At 39.5% G+C, this 15,301-nt stretch overlaps 1 protein-coding gene across 1 annotated transcript in view; it reads left to right on the forward strand.

Moving 5' to 3' along the window:
- Positions 1 to 15,301, forward strand: part of LRP2 (LDL receptor related protein 2) — a 198,849-nt gene that overhangs the window by 134,765 nt on the left and 48,783 nt on the right. Inside the window, exons 45-50 of the mRNA XM_069471622.1 lie at positions 1,714 to 1,839; positions 3,219 to 3,338; positions 6,436 to 6,567; positions 7,918 to 8,119; positions 11,655 to 11,950; positions 13,789 to 14,305. Coding sequence (XP_069327723.1) covers positions 1,714 to 1,839; positions 3,219 to 3,338; positions 6,436 to 6,567; positions 7,918 to 8,119; positions 11,655 to 11,950; positions 13,789 to 14,305 — 1,393 coding nt within the window. The remainder of the gene's footprint in view (positions 1 to 1,713; positions 1,840 to 3,218; positions 3,339 to 6,435; positions 6,568 to 7,917; positions 8,120 to 11,654; positions 11,951 to 13,788; positions 14,306 to 15,301) is intronic.

Raw genomic sequence — 15,301 nt, forward strand, 5'->3', positions numbered from 1 at the left:
GCTTGTATATCTGCTAGATTAAAAAATTCTCTTGATAAAATTTTTGATTATTTTAAAGCCTTGGCAATAGTTACTGACAAATGATTGTATAAATGCATTGTGGTTAATGTTTGTTGTGCAAAAAGCTATATAATACTGTGTTGATCAAAATAGTTTTTCTCTTTAGTTTTTCTGGTAAATAGCTTTTTAATTAATTGATTTTTCCAAACTTTCTGGGATTTGTACCTTAGCATCTTGGGAAAACAAAAGAGTGGATTTAGCCACTTATCCAAGGAGACCTCGTTTTGTGGTATTTAGAAATTACAGTGTTGGGTGCTCATTCCTATCTGACTTTCATTAATTCTAGGCCTTTCCCAATGGTCAGAGCTAGGAAATACAGTTTTTAAAGAAAAAAATAAATTTACATTGATATTTCCGATTTAAATTTAAGATTACATGTTGTTTAATTTTTAGATTTTATAATCACATCTCTTCTCATGCTTAAAATTTTGGGTCCTAATGACATTACCATAGTTATTTGTTTTATTCTACAGTAATTTCAAAATGCCTATAATAATTTTAAATTATTATGACCACACAGATAATACTATTAATAATACTCAATGCAAGGTTCTTGTTTTTAGATTACGTCCCCCTACAGATATGCAGTCAAAATACAGGTTTTAAAGAATTCGAATGTTTTTCCCTGTAGGGTTATGCTATCAACTTGATACACAGTTGCTTTCATTTGTTACTTTTTCCAATTATAATTTTTTTTCCATTTTTATTTCATTGAATTTTATTTGTACAAAATAATGTACATGTTTCCAAAGTTAAAACTATATGACAGAAGTACATATCCTAGGTCACATGCCTGCCCCTGGTCTGTTCCAGAATGTTGTTAGGGAGCACCTACAGCCCAGGGTTCCAGGACTCTTTCCATTTCTGAAGTAGGAGGGCAGGACTTGTGGGTTACCGACCTACAAGGGCCACATCATAGTGGGAGATAATTCCTCTAAAAGGCATTTGGGTTTTTGTTATAAAGGGGGAATAGAAAACAGGTGAAAAGAAAAGAAAAGAAAAGAATTAAAAAAAAACTATACAACAGGTGCGTTTGCAGAAGTCTTTCCTCTTTTCCTCTCCTCTCTGCTCCCTCCATGCTCTTCTCAGTCTGTCTAGAGGGGTAACAATTTTATTCGTTTATTTCCATTGTTTTTAGTAGAAACTTCTCTGTCTCTTTCTCTCTCGCTACACACATACACACAATTGTACACGCACTCATATCATCCTTTTTCTTACACAAAAGATAACTTAGTGTTTTGAATCTTGCTTTCCTACCATTAACCATGTATCCTGGAGATAATACTCTGATTACTTATCAATATATAGAGATCTTTTTATTCCTTTAGCAGCCACGTATTAGTCCATTGTGTGGACATGTCAGTTTATTTACCCAAAAGTTGGGACTCTTGTTGTTATCATTAATTAATGAAATCAGATGATTAAAGTTACAAAGCAGCCCCCATCTCCCCCCACCCCCTGTATCAGTTGGAGACATCTCTTTTTGCTATAGAACCTATAGGTCCTGGATCCTGCCTCACTGATAGCAAGATCTATGAAAATGCCTCCCTTCCAGGGCTTTGAGTTCTGCAATAGATTTGTTAGCACAGACATTGTTTGCCATACATATTTGGTGGATATGTTCTCAGTGATTATCTTATTGTCTTTTTCAAGCTGATCGCACTTGCCAGCCTGGATACACAAAATGTCAGGGTACAAATATTTGTATTTCTCGCCTTTACTTGTGTGACGGAGACAATGACTGTGGAGATATGAGTGATGAAAACCCTACTTATTGCAGTGAGTAAGATAAAACTACCTCTTTCAGTCATGCCAGAGATGCACGTCTTGGGCTAACACAAAGATGTATAGCATGGGTATTTGGGCTATTTTCAATTGTCATCTCAAATTGACCTTGTAAGTAGATGCAGTAGGCAATTGCTTTAGGATGTGACTGCAGGGTTATGAGAGATTCCTTCTCTCTGTTCCCTGGCTGGAATTCCCAGACCCCAAATATTTCTTCCAGAGATCTGCTATACTCGGAGACTCTAGGCAGAATCTGCCTTAAGCCCTTATAATTTACTCCTAATATCATTGTAGTAGCCATTAGGAACTGAAAATTTAAGAAACCTCTATTTGGTTTATTCAGACAATTTCCTATATTTATAGCTCAAATGAAAAGGCCTTTATTAAGCTTGATAATTTTGAGACTATTAGTGTAAATAGATGCATAAGTTAAGAATTTAGTAATTGCTCTTCCCTGTTAAGGATATGTGTAATTAAACTCTGATCACTGGTCCCTTCCCAAGGAAACCAAATGGCACGACAGTAATTTGTCACCAGGCCAGGCTACAGTCCAAGAAGAGGAATCTGTTGTAATAACAGCAGCGTGAGGAAGCAGAATTCAGGTTGCAGTGATGAGATAGGGTTAGGCAGATTGGAGTTATTGCAGACCTTTCAGGGACCTCTGCTTCCCTATCCATTTCCCCCTGGCAAATCATCAGATACTGTGAGGCAGAACTAGAGAGCCTTAGAGACCAGAATAATTACAAGACTTGATTCAGGTTTGTACTTGTGTAACAATTTAGAAAATACGTATGACCAGGGCTCCCTAAGGTTACTTGAGGAAAGAATCAATGTTCAAACATAAACAGAGTCCCTCATTTGCTCAAATAAAAGTACCATATTATAAGGATGAACAAGAGGAAAACTTTGCTACCTCTCTAGAATCATGGTCTAACATGGCTAAAAAGTTGTGTGTGAGGTGTGCTCAGATATGGTCATACTATTGTTTTTGCTTTTAATTATTATTTCAATATAATTTATTTATTTAATTTTATATTATAGTGGGAAAAATAAAATCAAGACTACTTATACATAATTTGCAATTTCATTTATCATAATGATAGCTCTTCAGTATTTCTAACAAGTACATTTTATTTTTTGGATTTCTTGAATCCAGAAAAAATTCCTGGAATTGGGGCAGTATTGCCTTCCTTCTTGCTCCTGTATTCCTCCCTCCCCACAGAAAGCTCACACAAAAGTCCATTTTCCAGCCTCACTCTTCCTCCCTTGGTGACTATTATCTAGTTCGGAGATACAGGCAGATAGATTGTTAAGACTGATGAGGACACACTGTGTGTTTTGTTCATGGATTTTATCTTCTTTCTCTCCTGCAGACATGCACACGTGCAGGAGCTCTGAGTTCCAGTGCACATCTAGGCGCTGTATTCCTCACTTCTGGGTCTGTGATCAAGAAAGAGATTGTTCTGATGGCTCTGACGAACCTGCCTCTTGCGGTAAGAGAATAAGCAAGCATGGAAAGCATTATGATGCAGCTACACAAGCTCAGTCTCTCCCAACCACTTCAAATGCAGATTAGTGTTGCACTCACTGCCCCAGCTCTCAGCTGGGTTGCTGAAACCACTCAGCAGACATTTATTAAAGACCTGTTAGTGCAGGGTACTGTGTGGGGAGATGATCAGGATATGGAAGTTGCTGATCGATGCTGATGAAATGATATTATGTTGGTGATACAGCCAATACAGTGCCTGGCTGATGTTAGTTGACTCTCAGTTGGAATTTCTGTATTTGTCTGAGTTGTAAGACTATTGGAGAATGCAAAAGTGATTGGAATCATCACATACACGGGGAACGGGCATATTACGGGCACCCATCCTCTTTCTGTTGTCTCTGTGCCAGCTTATGAAGTGAAATCCCATGGCCATCTGAGCTTCCCAAGAAGTTCCAGGGGCCCTCTTGTTATACTCCTGGATGCAGTTGTGCCCCGTTTGTATTTGGAGGCTGCTCTTTACTTTTGCAAATTCTAATCTGCAAGGGCAGTCTGGAAAGTATCCAGCCATTGTTAATGTAATGAGAATGGTTACATGGCTGGATACTTTCTGGACAGCCTTTACATATCCATGCACACTTTTTTACATTGTTGTAAAAATATAAAGGTACAATTTTCTTCATTGATTTTTTTTATCTGTCAATAAATCATATTGCTATGTAGGGGTCAGAAAATTATGGCTGTGGGCCAATTGCCCATCTTTATAGGTAAAATTTTATTAGAATGCAGCCACGTATAGTCTATGGCTGCTTTGGTGAAATGTCAAGTAGGTGGGATAGAGAACATATGGCCTGTAAGCCTAAAATATTTACTATCTAGTTAAGAAGTTTGTTCACCCTTGTTATGTAGTCTTCATATTCCTTTTTAATGACTACAATATTCCAATGAGTGGTTACATTATCATTGAGTTAACTGCATCTATTATTAAGCATTAGGTTGCTTTTATTTTATTCCTCTATTATAAATATTGCTGCTGTAAATATCATATATAAAGTGTTTTATTTTAGGAATATTTTCTTAGGACCATTATTCTAGTTTTGTAGCTGAAATCAAACTGTTTTCTATTCCTGTTTTTCCTCAGGTTTAAATTCTGTGGCTAATAGTTGGAGAGTGGTATTTAGAGCTCTCCATTAGGTTCTTTTTCCCCAAACTGAAAGTTTTGTAGAAAGCAAATGGCACATAGAGTTTTGAGGGTGTGTAAAGGAAATAATAACTGTGAAGTGAGTAGAATAGTGTTAGAGATTCATTCAAATAAATGAATTATTGGTTTAAATATACAAAGAATGAATACAAATTTCCAAACTTCTCCATGGCAACCAAAGTCATAATAATAGCAATTAGAACTAATTGCCTGACATATTTAAATAAAAAATAAACAGAGAACCTATATATGAATACATTTGCATTGTAGTAATTCAAGCAATAACATGTGCAAGTGTGTGTGTATGTGTGTGTGTATATATATGTATATATGTATGTGTGTGTATATATATTTGAGACAGGGTCTGGCTTTGTCGCCCAAGCTAGAGTGCAGTGGTGTCATCATAGCTCACCGCAACCTCAAACTCCTAGGCTCCAGTGATCCTCTTGCCTCAACCTCCTGAGTAGCTGGGACTACAGGCGTGTGCCACCATGTCTGGCTAATTTTCCTTTTTTTTTTGTAGAGACAAGTTCACATTCTTGCTAAGGTTAGTCTTGAACTCCTGGCCTCAAGCAATCCTCCCACCTCGCTTGCCAAAGTGCTAGGATTACAGGTGTGAGCCACCAGGCCTGGCCCACAGAAGTATATTTTAAAGGAATAAGATGTATACAAAAAAGTAAAATTCACATTTCTTCATCCTTCTCCAATTCCCTCACTCCTCAAAGATAATCAGAATTAAGGATGGATGTGAATTCTCCTTACCTTTAGCTATATATTGTGATATATAGTTTTTAAAAACACAAATGCAACCTTATTGTACATATTTTTCTGCAATTAGCCCCCCATTTTTTTTTAGCTTAATAACATCTTATCAGCATGTCAGAAAATACAGTCCTACCTCATTCCTTTGCATTGCCAAAGGCTCTGCCAACTGCATCTAAAATATGGATGTTCCGTGTGTTTTTATCGTTTTCCTAACTATTGGACATTTAGATTGTTTCCATTTTTTCACTATGAAAAATAATGCTGGAACGAACATCCTTTTAGAAACCTCTTTGTGCATATGTGGGACGATTCTTATAGACTAGATTTCTATAAGTGGTTCTTCTGTGTCAACGGGGATATGTCTCTTCAAAAAGTCTGGCTCAATGTACACACCTTTCATTCTAGCTTCTGAAAGGGCCTGTTTCTCCTTACTGTTATTGTGCTATGTCTTTAACAGCTACGGTTAAATTTTCTTTTGTCTGGGCTAATTTCTGGGAACCCTGGGTTTTTGGGCCTATGACAACTTGATTAGTTAAATAGGAACATGTGGGGTTAGGATTAAAGGATTTCGATTAGTGATGGCTAATTTACAGTAGAAGAGTGACTTACTTTAATTCAATAAATACTTATTAAACACCTATGTTCTAGGCACTTTGGGGCTGCATCAGTGAGTGAGAGAAAGATCTCTGTCCACATGGAGCTAAATATTCTAATAAGGGGAGACAGGCAGCAAATAGGTAAATTGTATAGTGTGTTGAAAGTAGAGATGGTTGCACAAAACAAAATGGTTTTGGATGAAAAGTAGATTTTATTAATAAAATAGAAACATGTGAAATAGTAGGTAATTTATATCATCCCTGGGGAAAAGACTGTTATTTCTCTCCCATACCCAATGCAAGGGAATATTGAATCTCATCCTAGTCACCAAAGATAATTAAGGCTTTGCACTGTCAGTCAACTAATTTTACCTCCAATCATCGGTCACTGGTACGAGTATCACTGGAGGACCTGCCCTACGTGTGTACAACTAGGTAATGCTCTGTCTCTAGTTTTCTAGACAACCCATGTATGGCCAGCTTCCTTCCAGATTCCTTGACTACAAACCACTCTTCACTGAGTGTGCTTTTTATCTTTTCAGGGCACCCTGAGCGAACCTGCCTAAGCGATGAGTTCATGTGTGATGGTGGGAGGTGCATCCCAAGAGACTGGATCTGTGATGGTGATAATGACTGTGGGGATATGAGTGATGAAGATAGAAGGCACCAATGTGGTAAGTGAAGCTGACAACTCCTCTACAGAGTCACATTCCAGGGAAACATAGCACAGTTGCTTTTCTGTGTTTGGAGAGTCTGATGGCAGACAGCTCTTTAATTGAATGGACACTGGCAGAATGTCACTTTTATTTCTTCTCTCTGGAATTGTTTGATATCATCCAGTTAAATGCTTTAGAATGATAAAAAATGACTTTATATTTGCTTTCTTTCTTCTGTGTTTGGCTAATGGAAATGTCCTACATTTCAAGAATAAATAAAGAGAACATGGTTGGTCACTCTTAATAGTAGCTTTAACAGTGAAACAGTTAACTGTGCTCAGTTTCATCTGTCACCTTAAAGCTGTTATGGGGGGTTGCTATTCCTCTTCAGTGGATTATGGAACACCATTTCCGTTACCAACAGAGTATGGAATTCTTAGCTAAGGTGTCTTAAAAGAGTCATTCCATGATAGGACAATAAAATCAATGGCTCCCAATGTTTGCCTTTGATGGTAGCCTCATGTGTTGTTACTTGGTGATGGTCCATAGTGCTGCATATGCTCTATCCACTGAAATGGATGGGTAGTGGTTGCACATACATGGTTCATATTATGTACTTTTCTTCCACCTCCTCTTACCAAGGACATCCCTCCTTCTTTTGTCTCCTATGCACCTGCAATGAGATTGGATAAAATACCTTTTCTTATTCTTTGTGGGCATTAATGATTCTATGTCACATCTCATCTCTTTCCTCACAGCATCATGGTTTCTGACAACTCTTGTTGACATATGCCTCTCTTATGTACCCTAATTCTGCTTGGGGTGGTAGCTATAATGTAGTTGAAAAAGCACTGAATTTGGAGGGAGCCAGGTTTGAAACCCTAGCTCTTTCTCCTTCTAATTCTTTGACGTTCAGCCATCTAGCCGTTTTGAGCTTCAGTTTTCTCATCTGTAGAATTGTTGTAAAAATACCTTTCTCACTTTGTGTTTGTGTGATTAGACTTTGTAAACTAAAAAATGTTACCAAAATTTAAGGCATTTGGTATCCAATTAACAAAATTGGAGTAGTTTTCTGAAGCTCTAGAGGGAAAAAATATGATCTTACATTAATTTTATGGAAAGCTAAATGAGGTGTTTTATTATGTTGATTTCTCACTTTGAAAAAGCGTAGGTCCAAAGCAATTAAAATGGAACTTTTGGGAGGTATTTTTATTATGATCTGTTATTACCATAGCAATGTGATTTGTTTACCCATTTTCCTTTCATTTCCTTTTCATCCCTCAGAATGTTAAATAACATAAAGCAAGAGAATTGACTGCTACACTGAGCTCTCATATGGTTTTTGATTCCTGTGTGCTTTGGTTTCAGAGAATCAGAACTGCTCGAGTTCCGAGTTTTTCTGTGCGAATAGCAGACCTCCGGCCAGGAAATGCATTCCCCAAGCTTGGGTCTGTGACGGTGACGCGGACTGTTCCGACGCCTACGATGAACGTCAGAACTGCACGCATGGGCCCTGCTCTGAAAACGAGTTCACCTGTAGTTATGGACTGTGCATCCCGAGCTCCTTCAGGTGAGTGGTCCATGCGGGCAGGTCTGACTTATCTGTTAGGCACAGTAGCCACAGTGCCTAGGGCCCATGATGCTTCTGGTGGCCTATGAAAATGTTTGGATTCCTTTTAAAATCAAAAGAAAAAAAAAAGAACTTTTAGGTCAAAGGAAGTATTTTAATATATAGTATTAATATATCTGGCTTTATACCAATGTAGTCATTCAATATAATTCTTAATATTTTTCATGGAGGAAGCGGCCCAAGAAGACATAAATGCCTAGAGCTTATGGAAGGCTTAGTGTGGCCTTACACAGAGGGCCCCGGAGGTGGATAGAGTGGGCTGCATATAAGAAAATTCTTTCTTAAGCTGGTGACCTTCTTAGTTTTCCATTTGGAGTAGAGACATGGGTACAAGAAATATTCCATTTGCCTCTCTCTGCTATAAGAAAAGTAGCAGTTCAAGCATGATGATAAATAGAGCTTAGGCTCAGGATCAAGGAGACAACAGGGAGAAGCAGGTGGGGTGAACTGAGACATATGTTCCAATGAAGGGTGCAAGCGTTGTTCAGTATCATGCAGGAGAGCCAGATGTTCTGGTGCTTTGTTTTTTGAGAAATGTTGGAAATGTGGATTTTGATATGAAATATTATGATTTTAAATGCTGGCAACAAGTTTTAAAATTTTTTAAGCACTGTATGTGTCAAACAGATTCAGCTCACAGGCTGCCAGTTTGAGGGAGCTCTCCTGCAATGTTCTGCTGTTTGATTCCTTACCTCTTTCTTCAAATGGACCACTTCAAATGGTTTCTATGCTTTCTTAATGCCCGAGCTTCTCACCTCGACTTTATAAATGTTTGGATATAGAGGGAGACAGAGAAGGAGAATGATCTGTAAGTTTCAATCCTGCTAGACTGGAAGAATAGTAAGAGCATTCACAAAATTAAGGGAGCTCAGAAAGAAGTTTTCTGCAGTGGGAAGTGAATTCAATGTAGTAGGACTTCCTAGGTGAAAGTATGTCTTAGGCATTTGGACACGTGAAATTGAAGCTAAGAAGAGATATCGCATGTGCCAAGGACTGTCAAAGGACCCACAGGCATGCTGAAAGCAACAGGACCTGTCAGCTACAGCCTGCCAGCAAAGAAGATGGGAAGAGAGTATGAAGCAAGCGCAAGAGCAGAGCAGCAGAAGCTGGGCCATTTACTTTAGGGGCAGGCAGCCCATGAGCAGGTGCTGAGGTACCACTGGAATACAGTGTGGTGTAGAACTGGGTGATTGTGGTGTGGTCCTGAGGAAGGAAGAGGAGGCTAAGTCGTGTTCTATGAAGGCTGCAAAAGGAGCAGGGACTCAGCATTATGACCAAAAAAGGACAGTGATTAAAGAAGTTTAAAGATTAAAGAAGTGATCAAAGATTAAAATGTTACCAAGAAAATGTCCTCTGTGGAGTGACTCACGACCTGATGAGGCCTGAGCAGACAGGGCAGAGAGGTAGAGTTTGTGCACTGACAGTCCAAAGGTGCCCAGGAGCTGGGGCTGTCTCCTGGCATACTCAAGTTGCATTTGAATATGCTTTGTCTGTGTTTAACTAATATGGATGTGAGCTGCAGATTTATATTTTTGTAGTGAAAGTGAATAATCCTTTATGTATGTTTTCTCCCTACCTGCTCAAGAGTTCTATCATGTTATACTTCTATTTAGTTTTTCTGAATTCGGTAAATAGTTGAAACCATTAATCTTAGATATCAATATATTCTGAAAACCTAGGCATAGACTCTGGGAACTAGACCTGGTCTTAATTTCGATCAAACTCTAGGTTAGATCTCATTGCTCCCTTTCTGAGCTTTCTGAGTTCTGCCTTCATCATTACTATGATCTCAGAGCTGCCTTACCCCTGCCCGACCAGACTTTTACTGACGTCATTCATCTTTTCTTTTCTTTCTTTTTTTTTTCTCTTTCCTCCCCCCCTTTCCTTATATCTGTCTCTCTTCTTTTCCCCTGAGCTTTCCGCATTGCTTTTGCCAAGGGCTATGGCAGAAGAGGAAAAAAAAATACTGTTTGTATGGAAACCTGACCTATAGGGGTTTAAATAACCCAAATTCTGTGTCTCTGAAGTGGCCACCAGCCTTCACTAAGTGAGTGTGCTGTTAGCGCGTGTCCTCTTGCTTGCTTGGCAGAACGTGTGCTCCCCCATTTGGTTCAGTGGGACAGGAGATCATTTTTCCTGTTGACTTTTTTCTCCTGGCTCATTACTGATGCTGCTAAAAAAAAAAAAAAAAAAAAAAAAACAAAACATGGGTGATATGACTGAGTGGCGAGCAATTCTCTGCAATACTGCCATGCAATTGTGCCTGAAAGTTTGGTGATTTCCTTGCCTAATTGACTTTTTTTCCCCTTTGGGCTGGATCTAAATTAGAGTAAGGAAAGCATTGGTGTCTCAAATCTTTTGGAAATGAGTTAAATAGCTCCCAGGAGACTGAGTGGGGCTGAACCAGCTTGCTTTGACCATAGCTTTGTTTATAGTTATGTGCACATATTTTGGTGTACGTCATGTTGACAATGCCCTGGGTTTAGGGATGGCAGTGCTGGTGAGACCTGGTGTAGGTCAGTTGTAAAACTGACCACACTCACCTTTGATGCCTTAACATGTTGTAATGCTCTATGTCCCACTCGTATGCCCTCTATGGTAAATTGTTCCATGAATTGTCAAGTTAATGCTTGTCCATCCTTAGCCAAGATTTGTTTATACTTTAGATGAGTTTTGTTTCTGTCAGCAGGTCACCCTTCAGTCATCCTGAGTTTTATTTATGGGATCTTGGAATAATGTAGAGAAGACAGACCAGTTTGGCTCACAGAATTTCAAGGAACTGTATTGTCCTGATGATGCCTGGGAATGTGGGGTCCTAAGATAGCTTCTAGTACTATAACGTGCGTCCTTCCTTTGCCAATATTCCATGCTAATCTACTAGTTTGCGCTCCTTCCCATCACTGTAACTCACAACAGATGGCAGGAATATTATAATGAAAGATGGAATAAGACTGCCAGTGCAAACATTATTCCAATGGAAGATATCTGTTGTTAGAGGACACATGCAACAATCTTATCATTTCTAATATAAAGCACTCACCCTGTGAGTTTCCACTTGGGTGTGGACACTTCTATCATATGGTTACCTAGAATATGGCTAGTGCCTAAGCTGTCTCATTAACTGACGAAGAGATCTGATGTACACCAAAATTGCCAAAGTTGTATTTAATTAGTTTATCAACTAGGGGAAAAAATGAGTGCAATTATTTCTAGTAGCTCTAGCACATTTCTAATGGTAGCACCAGGACCTGGGAAAGTTGTGTGGAATGCTAAATGTTGAATTCCACTAGAGCTTGGGACTAGTGGGGTAGGTGTAGATTCTGGGGGAGAGAGGAATAAAGACACTGGTGATCTTGTTATTGAAATGGTTGACCTGGCATCCAGCTGGATAGAGAAGGAAGTGAAGCCCCAAGTGAGGGATAGTTGAGGTTTGTTGTCAACCCCCCCAAGAGTGGTACTGGGTCTCCCAACACAGGTGTGACCGGCGCAACGACTGCGGTGACTACAGTGATGAGAGGGACTGCTCGTACCCGACCTGCCAAGCGCAGCAGTTCACTTGTCAGAACGGGCGCTGCATTTCTCAGGACTTCGTCTGTGATGGTGACAATGACTGTGGGGATGGCTCTGATGAGCTGGAGCACTTGTGTCACACCCCGGAAGCCACGTGCCCCCCTCATCAGTTCAAGTGCGACAACGGGCACTGCATCGAGATGGGGAAACTCTGCAACCACCTAGATGACTGTTTGGACAACAGCGACGAGAAAGGCTGTGGTGAGTATAATGGAAGATTTAGGAAAAGGAAAAAGGGGAGACTGAATGTGGATCCTGAACCCCTTACCACTTATCAAGACTTCCCCATCTGTCTTCTAACTAGAAAGTTACCAGAAAATTACTATTGCTGGTATAGCAAAAGGCAAGGATTTTTTGGTACATCAGATAGGTATGCAAACATTTTTGGACTAATTCTTTGGTTAGTCTGTCACTAGCGAGAACAAAAGGTGAACAAATATTCAGGTCATCATTTAACATCATTGCCAAATAAGGTGCCCAAGAATCTAGAGAACGGCACTGATTCCCTTTGAATCCTTGGGATGACTTGTTACCCGAAGCCTCCCTGTGCTAGGACTCCTTAACCTGTTCTTCATTTTCTTCCTCGGGTGATTGAATGGGAGAGTTTTAATCTCTCTCTCACCCCAGTCACCACAAGGAAAGCAGTTGTGAATTTATAATACAGGTACTGTTTGCTTAGCACCGTCTTGACCTCCGTAATATTGGCAATTCATGCTTTGTGGTGTTTAATCCTTGCCACCATTATTTCGTGTATGTTGTCATTGTCTCCATAATAAAAATTTAAGTACTTGAGGGAGAGACCATATGTTTTTATTTATTCCACTGGTTCCTTGTCATCAGCGCCCATTAAATTCACCCTAATTGACCCAGAAGTGCATGGTGGTTTCTGTTCTTATAGGAAAGATCAGACTTCCATGAAACAACATTAAAAATCAAATGCTAGACAGAGAAACTCAGACAGACAGTGCTATGGAAATTGAGAGAAAGGAATATGTATGTATAATATTTAAAAAATCATGTAAAAACTGGTTATTTGCTCTACTACACGGAAAACTTCCATAAGTTTCTACCAAAGTTTCAAAAACAATAAATAAATTAAGAAATATAATATGATTACTTATACTATTCATTTATAAAAAAATTATAGAGAACTTTCTTATATTTAGTCCTAATTAAAATAGATTTTCATTAGGTTTTAATTTTGCTTTATCTAAACTATAGGAATTAAATTCTTACTTCTACATAATTCAAATTTAAATTTTTAGTTTGTAGAGAAACTGATCTCATTAGGTTTCTTTCAAACCTACTAAACCTCCACTCTTACAACCAGAAGGATTCCTAGTGATCTTGTAAACTCTCTTCCTTTTGCGAATAATAAGACTGTAGCCCATAGATGTGAAATGAAATGTAAACTAGTGGCAGAAGTAGGCCTGATATTTGGATCATGGATTTTGCAGTGCATGAGGTAATGTTTAACCTATTGCTCTTTGCTGAGTAGAGAATTAATAAGAACATGCTCTCTTCCTGCTGTAGGTAGTTTTGGGTCAGCTTGGCCATGTGTCTGAGGACCAGCCAGAGGTTCACCTAGTGTTGTATTGCACCTGGTGTTGAGCTCATGCCATCTGGTGAGAGGCAAATGTGTGCATCTCTTTGCAGCTCTGTGCTCAGTGATGTCACTCTGAAAGCTTGAGATTGGCCATGGTGTGAATCGTCACACCACTGAAATGGAAGATGCTACAAATCAGAGCATTTTCTTTTCCGTCAAAGACCTGTTTTACCAGCACACTGGCTAGGCTCTTTTCTTCTCCTCTTCTTTCTCCACTCTCCTGTATTAGTTGTTAAAGCCACTGGTGAAGAGAGGAACTTGAAAAATAGAGACTTCTGAATAATCTCCAGCCTTTGGAAATCACCATGGTCTGTTTTCTTTTAGCATGAGTCATTAAGAACTGGCACTGTCCAGTAGCAATATTGACTTCGACCATTATGGTGGGTGGGTTGCTGATATTTTAGGCTCTCTGATAACTGCCTTTTATCCACAGGCATTAACGAGTGCAATGACCCTTCAATCAGTGGCTGCGATCACAACTGCACAGACACCCTCACCAGTTTCTATTGTTCCTGTCGTCCTGGTTATAAGCTTATGTCTGACAAGCGGACTTGTGTTGATATTGATGAATGCAAGGAGACGCCCTTTGTCTGTAGCCAGAAGTGTGAGAACGTAATAGGCTCCTACATCTGTAAGTGTGGCCCAGGCTACATCCGAGAACCAGATGGAAAGACCTGCCGGCAGAACAGTAACATCAGTCCCTATCTCATATTCAGCAACCGTTACTATTTGAGAAACCTAACTACAGATGGCTACTCTTACTCCCTCATTTTGCAAGGACTGGGCAATGCTGTGGCACTAGATTTTGACCGAGTAGAAAAGAGATTGTACTGGATTGATGCAGAGAGGAAAGTCATTGAGAGAATGTTTCTGAATAAGACAAGCAGGGAGACAGTCATAAGCCACAGACTACCAGGCGCAGAAAGTCTGGCTGTAGACTGGGTTGCCAGGTAAGAAAACACTGATGAGCTTTTTAAAAGTTAAAATAAGAAAATTGGAACCATGATTTCGTCTTGATAGGAAATTAATCTTTTCAACTTGGGTTAATATGCGGGTGCACTTAATGCTTCTGCATGCTTTTTTTCTGCTTTGTATTTAATACTCAGATGGGATACCATAGAACTTAAATCTAGTTATTTATAGTATTCTTTTTATGGAGAGAGGCATCACAGGGGAGGAAAGAGCTCCGTTACTGCTGGCCATTCAGGTAACTAGAGATGATATTGAGGGATGACTCATGCATTCACTGGTGCATTCAGTCATTCAAAACTTCTTCCTGAGGCTGTGTATGGTGGCTCACGCTTATAATCCTAGCACTCTGGAAGCCAAGGTGGGAGGATCACTTGAGGCCAGGAGTTCAAGACCAGCCTGGGCAATACCGTGAGACCCTATCTCTAAAAAGGAAGAAATAAATAAATAAATAAATTAGTCAGAAATTTTGGTAAGCACCTTAAGTCCCAGCTACTGAGGAAGCTGAAGCAGAAGAATCCTTCAAGCCCAGGAGTTTGAGGCTGCATTGAGCTATGATGACACCACTGCACTGTACTCAGGGCAACAGAATGAGATTCTGTCTCAACAAAACAAAACAAAAAAAGTCCTTTGTCTAGGGCCTGGCATTTAGTAAGTGGTCAATACATAGCTACTATTATTGCTGCTATTCTTAGCCTCTACAGTGATGGAATCTAAGTTTGTAGCCATCTAATTACTCAAGATTTACTCAGGTGAATTCACTGGCAGGGCGTGTACATTTGTGCATACTCATTCCCTCTTCGTCAGGCCTGGAATAATGCTACTGTCCTAACAGTTAAATATTCAGATACCCAGCATGGTTGGATCAGGGCTCACCTCTTGCAGAGAGACATTGAAGCCTTTCAGAAGGGAAATCCTTCTCCTTCCAGTTGGAATCGATTATCAGATCCTACATGACCGTCTCATTATAGGGGCAT

The sequence above is a fragment of the Eulemur rufifrons genome, chromosome 1 (genome assembly GCF_041146395.1).
Source record: "Eulemur rufifrons isolate Redbay chromosome 1, OSU_ERuf_1, whole genome shotgun sequence".
NCBI classification, from domain to species: Eukaryota; Metazoa; Chordata; class Mammalia; order Primates; family Lemuridae; genus Eulemur; species Eulemur rufifrons.